This window comes from Acanthisitta chloris, unplaced genomic scaffold, assembly GCF_000695815.1.
Source record: "Acanthisitta chloris isolate BGI_N310 unplaced genomic scaffold, ASM69581v1 scaffold6702, whole genome shotgun sequence".
NCBI classification, from domain to species: Eukaryota; Metazoa; Chordata; class Aves; order Passeriformes; family Acanthisittidae; genus Acanthisitta; species Acanthisitta chloris.
Window position 1 is genome coordinate 305 of NW_008660935.1, and position 7,412 is coordinate 7,716.

At 37.6% G+C, this 7,412-nt stretch overlaps 1 protein-coding gene across 1 annotated transcript in view; it reads left to right on the forward strand.

Annotated features, from left to right (window-relative positions):
* NPHP3 (nephronophthisis 3 (adolescent)) overlaps positions 1-7,412 on the forward strand; it is a gene marked incomplete at its 5' end in the record, with an annotated part of 24,635 nt that overhangs the window by 301 nt on the left and 16,922 nt on the right. The window contains 7 exons of the mRNA XM_009070013.1: positions 229-354; positions 1,595-1,745; positions 2,727-2,879; positions 4,002-4,135; positions 4,387-4,547; positions 6,382-6,529; positions 7,059-7,133. Of these exons, the coding sequence (XP_009068261.1) occupies positions 229-354; positions 1,595-1,745; positions 2,727-2,879; positions 4,002-4,135; positions 4,387-4,547; positions 6,382-6,529; positions 7,059-7,133 (948 nt within the window). The remainder of the gene's footprint in view (positions 1-228; positions 355-1,594; positions 1,746-2,726; positions 2,880-4,001; positions 4,136-4,386; positions 4,548-6,381; positions 6,530-7,058; positions 7,134-7,412) is intronic.

Genomic DNA, 7,412 nt, shown 5'->3' on the forward strand with positions numbered 1-7,412 from the left:
CTGTGTGCCCCTCTGTGTGCCCCTCTGTGTGCCCCTCTGTGTGTGTGTGTGTCCCGGTGAACCGTCAAGGTTTGCCCCTGGGGATGGGAACCGCACCTGGAGCCCTGCCCTGCCATAGGGAGAGAGATGTAGGGTGCTGTAATAACATCATAGTCGGGCCTGGAAAGTAATCTACAAACCTTTTATCGGCGATAAGACTCAGAAAAGTGGTCTGTTAAATGTTTGCAGGCGCTTCAGAAAACTTACCAGAAAATACTTAGGGAGAAAGAAAGTGCGTTAGAAGCGAAGTACCAAGCCATGGAGAGAGCGGCTACTTTTGAGCATGATCGAGACAAGGTCAAAAGGCAATTCAAGGTATGGCTTGACTTTTCTTTTTGTGGTTAAATGGCCAGAAAAAAAGAAGGATGTTACTTGTTCACGTTCCCCAAATGAACCTTTCATGAAGACCTCTCCTTAAAAAAAAAAAACCCTTGGAGCATCACAGCTGTAGCTGCCCATTTCCATTAAGATAATTCTACCAAAACCTCTTTGTAAAACTATCGGTAAAAATAGAGGACTTAACTTCTTAAATATTAAAAGAAGAATCTTGCAGTGATACATATTAAACTAAATTCCCACCTTGAATTTGAGCACAGGAGTATATTCATACTGGAGTCTGACAGGAAACCATGGGCTGCAAACTGACACGCCCTGAACCAATGTATAAACACAGGTCCTTTAGTTCTGGATAAATTTTATATATTGCATTGTTATATGTAACACTTCCAGCTTGCATTAAAGAAAAGTGTGTATTGGTGCATCTCCGTTGACTGCTAAGATATGATAGCCAATTAAAGACAATTTGCACATTCAGGAGGGATGACTTGAAAGGCCAAGAAGGTGCTTTTGCTTTTCCTTTGCTGCAGGTGACACTTCTACCACCCAAATCAGGGCAGTAGGTCCTGGTTTCGCACTGTTTTCAAGATTCTTTGTATCCTTAATTGTAAGGGGTGTTAATGTTTGGCAGATATATACAAAGAGGATTGGTTTTGACCTTATTTAAGAAATAAGACGTGAAGATTCCATTTCTTTGTATTGAAATCTAGGTTTGCATTTTCTTCCCCCGGCATGACAGTGTTTTTTTACAAACAGGACAGCTGGAGATGCTTGATCACTTTCTGTCATAGGAAATAGAAATTTCTGCAGCAATAAAAAATAAATATAAGATTATATGTAATCATAAAAAAATTACATGGAATAATAAACAGGAACCTTTGAAAATATTATTACATGTAGTGATCTTTAAAGGTTTTGTCTTCTAAAAGTGGAGAGGGTTATTTACTGTTTTTAATGAACTTCCCAAACTAATGCAGGCTTCTAACTTTCAAAGTGGTATGCTAAGGTTTAAAGTGGTAAGATTTTTAAAATAGATCATTTTGCAGTGTTTTCCTACTCGTTCATAGACTCCTGATTGCCTCATGTTCACATTCTCTGAGTTTTGCCTGCTAAATGAGTGCTAGAAACTTATTTTTTCCGAACTAAAACCAGATAACGTGAATTCAGGAATGACATTGAATTCTGAAAGATATTTGTTAAATTTATTTCCTGCTCATAGATTTTTAGAGAAACAAAAGAAAATGAGATTCAGGATTTACTGAGGGCCAAACGAGAGCTAGAAGCAAAACTGCAGAGACTCCAGGCCCAAGGAATCCAAGTGTTTGATCCTGAAGAGTCCGATTCTGATGATAATTGTACAGATGTTACAGGTGAGAATTTCATCCTCAACATTTTTTGCTGGAACATGACTGAAGTCACTGAATAGTAAAGTACCTGAAGGGAGCCTACAAGAGAGATGGAGAGAGACTATTTACAAGAGGGTAGGTTCAGATTAGATATTCTTTAATTAGATGTTCTTTACTGTGAGGATAGTGAGACACTGGCACAGGTTGTCCAGAGAGGCTGTTGCTGCCCCATCCCTGGAAGTGTTCAAGGCCATGTTGGATGAGGCTCTGAGCAACTGGGTCTAGTGAAAGATGTCCCTGCCCATGTCAAGGGGTTGGAACTAAATGGTCTTTAAGGTCCCTTCCAAACCAAGTCATTCTGTGATTCTGTGATTTGATGAAATTTAGTGGTATAGATAGTAATTTTCTTTTACATTTTTCTGTTTTCTTTTGTGTTAAATTAATTTTTAAATTCATACTTCCCTTCTTACCTCTTTCTGAGTCTTTTTACATTTTCTGATTTTGTCCATGGAAGATTTATTTAGTGTCTTGAATGTTGTATATTGATGGGCAGAAGTGTAATCCGAGCATATTGTGAAGAGGTAAAGCTCTTTCACATGGCCCAAAGAATATATTTCTATCCTGACCTACAGCTCCTTTATGCTGAAAAAGCATTCCTGAATGAAAGTTGTCAATTTTGTGATGTGCACAAATGACTGCAGAAATGCTGTGAACTGTTTCCCTGATTTGTAATGCAAGCCAACACCTGAAGCTAACAGGTGTGAGCTATCTATGTCATAGCAAATATTAGCCAATAACGTCATCCTTTAGTGGTATGGATTTGCATTAACCTTGGACAAACGCCCGCGTAGAACTACAGCACACAAAGGTCTGAGCAAATCTAGTGAAGGAGAAAAGGTTATGGTCAGTGGCACTTGGCTGTAGGTTTTAGTTGGAGTATCTAGGACTGATAATTTGCCTTGTTTAGTGACAAGGAAGAGGGTTTTTTTGTTTTCCAATTCTTAGCTACCGGGGCACAATCTGAATACTGGAATGGAGGAGCCTTGGGAAGTGAGCCATCCATGGGCAGTATGATGCAGCTTCAGCAGTCTTTCAGAGGGCCTGAATTTGCTCATAGCTCCATAGATGTCGAGGGACCTTTTGCAAATATAAACAGAGGTAAGTAATGGTAGTTTGTTTTGCTGGGAGTATAGGCTGTGATTCAGAAGTCTGTGACTGCAAAGTGAGAGGGGAGAGTCTGCTCTGTGATGGCTCTAGCTTCATACACTGTCTTTCATCATTCCTTGTGGTACTGAATGGAGAACCTATTCCTATCCTGAAAGAATTATCAGCTAGAAAATGAATCTAAGAAGTTTTAAAATTTGTTGTTTCTATAGGGAATTGACCTATAATGCTGCAGAAAGCAATGGACTTTTTCTCTAGAAGAGGAGGTTCCCATAATGTTTTGCTGACATTTATTTGCATGGTCTAATTGAAATACATGTAGATCTGGAGGAAAAAGAATGTTTGATTATGAGTGAATTTATTGCTCCTGTATATTTTTACTTATTTTACAACTATCAGCTTGATTTTATGGAAACATTTCATCAATCCTTTTTAAAGGAAATATCATTGGAGTGATAATGTAATTATATTTAACTCTTGTTTTGCTACACTATTAGATTATATAACATGATAATGGTAATGATATGATGATACGGGTTCTCTATGAGGAGTGGCTGAGGGAGCTGGGGATGTTTAGCCTGGAGGAAAGGAAGTTCAGCGGTGACCTTATCGCTCTCCACAACTACCTGAAAGGAGGTTGTAGTCAGGCCGGTCCCATCTCCCAGGCAGCTAGTGACAGGATGAGAGGGCATAGCCTCAAGCTGATCTGGGGGAAGTTTAGGTTGGACATTAGGAGGAATTTCTTCACAGAAAGTGTGATTAAACATTGGAATGGACTACCCATGGAGGCGATGGAGTCACTGTCACTGGAGGTGTTTAAGGAGAAACTGGAGGTGGAACTTAGTGCCATGGTCTAGTTGACGTGGTGTTAGGTGATGGGTTGGACTCGATGATCTCAGAGGTCTTTTCCAACCTTTATGGTTCTTTGATTCTGTCATTCTGTGATTACCTAAGCTCAAATTTACAAATTTAAATAATTGAGTAAAAATATTACTACTATTGTATCTAAAATATAGTATTTGTAATGTTAAGAGACGACACGTTACTGTTATGCACTATAATGAGATGTGGAGATCTTTAGACTTCGTTTTGATGGCGCTTTTTTTTCATTGGCAGATGATTGGGATGCTGCTGTTGCCAGTTTATTACAGGTTACTCCTCTGTTTTCCCACTCTCTCTGGAGTAACACAGTAAGATGTTATATTATTAGTACTAAAGAGACTCAAGCAGAAGTGGACATCTTCATTACGGTGAGTGCCTCACAAACTTATGCTCACTTATATGCTATTCCATTTCCAATGTGACACTGATTCAGAAATCTGTCTAATATTTCTTGAAAGCTTTAGTAGATGTAGTCTGATTTCAGTGAAGTCAGTGTAAGTATTGTCAAAGACTCCAGGGGAATAAGCTGCCTAGAGAAAAGAAACTGCGATTTATTTAATAGGTCCTTAGTGCTATGAACGTTTAGTAATAAAGCACCATTATTCAAATTTCCTTTCAGAACTACTCACCAAAACTTCAAAGGGTCTGTGAAACAATGGGATACTTCTTTCAAGTTGTTCATTTTTCAGAGGAGAATGAAAGGCCTCTTCAGGATGTAAGAAAATGGGAAATTGAAAAAAGTTCTTTAGTCATTTTGCTCCTGCATATAACTATGCCAAGGTGAGTATTTTCCAGGGTGGTAAAGCAAATGGTAACTGGTAATTTATTCAGAGTGCATAGCTTATTAAAATGTATGTGATGCTTTGCTCAGTACATTTCCTAAGCTAGTATCTTCAAAGTGATACTCCTTCAAACTTCAGGTTTCCTAGTACAGACGCTTAAGAAAATATTTCAGCTTTGTACATTTCCTTTTTCTTGTAGCTACAGATTCTGTTAAAATACAGCATGAAAGATGTCTTCACAATATACAGGAATGTTTTGCTTTCCAAAAGCAGCTCTCTGTTGTGTGTATGACTGTGTCTCAGGAATTCGAGATGGGTAGTATGAATGTCCTCAGTGTTTTTTGTTTACTTATCTAGCCTTACACCTGTTTTTAGGATTCTGGTTTTATTCTGTCACATATTATTTTCTTTTTGGGGCTGTTTTTTGGACAGATTTCATTGCTCTTCCGTATAGTACCTTATAAGATCAGCTTTCAACAGCTTAATTTACTGAAGTTATGATATTTTATTAAAAATGGTGATGCAATGTGTTCTGTTTGTTCAGTGAGTAATTTCCTAACCTTCTAGAATTAGAAACATGACTTAATAAATGAAAAACACCAGCTAGGAACACTTTTAGAATTGTGTTAGGAGTGTTACTGTTACGCATTTGAGAATTTTGGGTGAAGTTTAGTTTTGATGTTTGGAGGAAAGAGGGCTGTCCTTTGCTGAAGAAGAGAGAAAAAAGAATTAGAAAAGATCATTTGGTCATTCCAAAACATCTGTATCGTGCAAAAAATGTGAAAATACCGGTATGCATTAAATTTCACATCAGAGGTAGGTTTTGAACTCAAGACATTTCAAATACTGTTGTGTGATTAGAGCTCTTCTGTAAGCTAGATCCCCTGTTTCTGTAAATAAATCAGTCCACAGAGAATTAAAGGTTGGTTTAAGACACTAGTAGCTTAGAGTTACAACAATGGAGTACTTCAGGAAACAGCCAGGTGCCACAGATGATGTTGATTTATTTTTATAGAGGAAGCAGACTAGAGCTGCCACACATTTTTGCTGTTAAGAAGATAATGTAAGCTGCTGAGGATGTATTGGCACTCTGAGGGGTTGCTGTTGCCAAATAACCCAGTTTCCTGTATGTGGGGCACAAGTGATTAAGAAGAAAATATGCAAGGATAAAGAGAGTGTCCCTGCCGATAGTATTAATTTAGAGAATTTCTCTTAGAAAAACTCTGATGAAAATTGTGGTGTTTGTATAAAGCTATTGTTGGCATCCCCAAGTTGTATAGTTCCTGCTGTGGAACTGCAGTAGATGGATGTCATAATAGATGGATATCATTTCACACATATAAATACAAAGTGCTTCTAAGTTTGGAGGTGTGTAATTCTCCTTTTTAACTACTGTAAATTGAAAGACTGTTCTACATCTGACAAATACTAAAAGACTTTTCCTAAAAAGATCAAGAAATAGCACAGAGCCTGCAGATAACTGATAACAGAGCATTGCTTATTAATCATAGGTGAAACCATGTTCTTTCCATGCAAGGCAATTACTTTTCACTCTGCATATTGATAGGACAGGAAGATCAGCTTTTTAGGTACAAATCTATAGTCATAAAAATTAATGAGTTTGGTACAAGTAGCATAAATTTCTCTCTTAGCTTTTCCTTGCTGCATAGTTTTTCTTAAGTTCTCTGTTGAATATTTGCTTGCCTTTTGTTGTAAATAGATATGACTTTTGAATTAGATTTTGCAGTGCAACCCATCTTCGGAGCTTGTGTTGATTGAACTGTTTACTACAGCAGTGTAATATAGCACAAGAATGCTGATTTCCAATCTAGTTGTTTGTTGGAGGAGTGTGAAGAAGCCTTCTTGAGAAATCCAGAAGAAAAACCCCGGTTAATTTACCACAGAAAGGAGGATGGCAGAGTCAGTTCAGTCTCAGTGCAGCAGCTAATTGAGCAAATTTCTTACGTGAATAAAGCAAAGGTATGGCATTTTCAAATTTCTATAAACAACATTGAGTGCTAGTAGTCCCAGATTTTAGGAGAAATTGCATTAGACTCATTGCTCTGGATGCTCATTGTGAGAGCAAATTATTGAAGCTGAAATATATGAATGTTATGAAACTTTGATTAGCAGGGGAAAAAAGAGCTTGCTGCATTTTCAAGGAAAAGAATGCCTAGGTTATAAGGATAAAATTCTCATCTGTGTTTATCCATTTAAATGGCAAAGTTATTTATCTGAAGTACCTCTTTAGCCACTGAAGAGAAAGAATTTACCTCCAGAGAGTTTCCTCCTGCCTGAAAATAGACCAGTTGCCATTTATTTCTCTCTACAGAGAGAACTGTTGAGAACAGTGGAAACTAGATGCCTAGCTTAAAAGATCTTAGGCAAAGTGAATCTTACCTAAGGAAGGCAACAGAATGGCATTTAAATATGTTCCAGAATGTTTTTGTTGGAAGTCCTGTGTATTGTGATTCAGAGTTGCATCATGCTTCCTCATTTACTTTTTCAGATGATTGACCATATTGGAGGTGTGGAGGAAGGAGCATATGAAATCTACAATTGTGTGGAAAAAATTATTAAACAGGTAGAGTATGTCATGCACTTTAGCTTTTTCTGTTCCTATTGTGATTTATGATCTTACATGATGTCAGTGTCATTAGTATATGCTACTTACATGTAATTCAAAGTATCTTTTCATGTTTTCTAATTAATATCTGGCAAGCAAAGAAATGTGCAAGTGGATGATAAAACCCCAAAGTGAGCAGTGCTTTTATGGACAGAAGGAGAAATACCAGGGGAAAGGGATCTATTTGTGGCCTAGATGATCTTTTCATTTCTCTTTGTCCATATCACAGGATAGGGA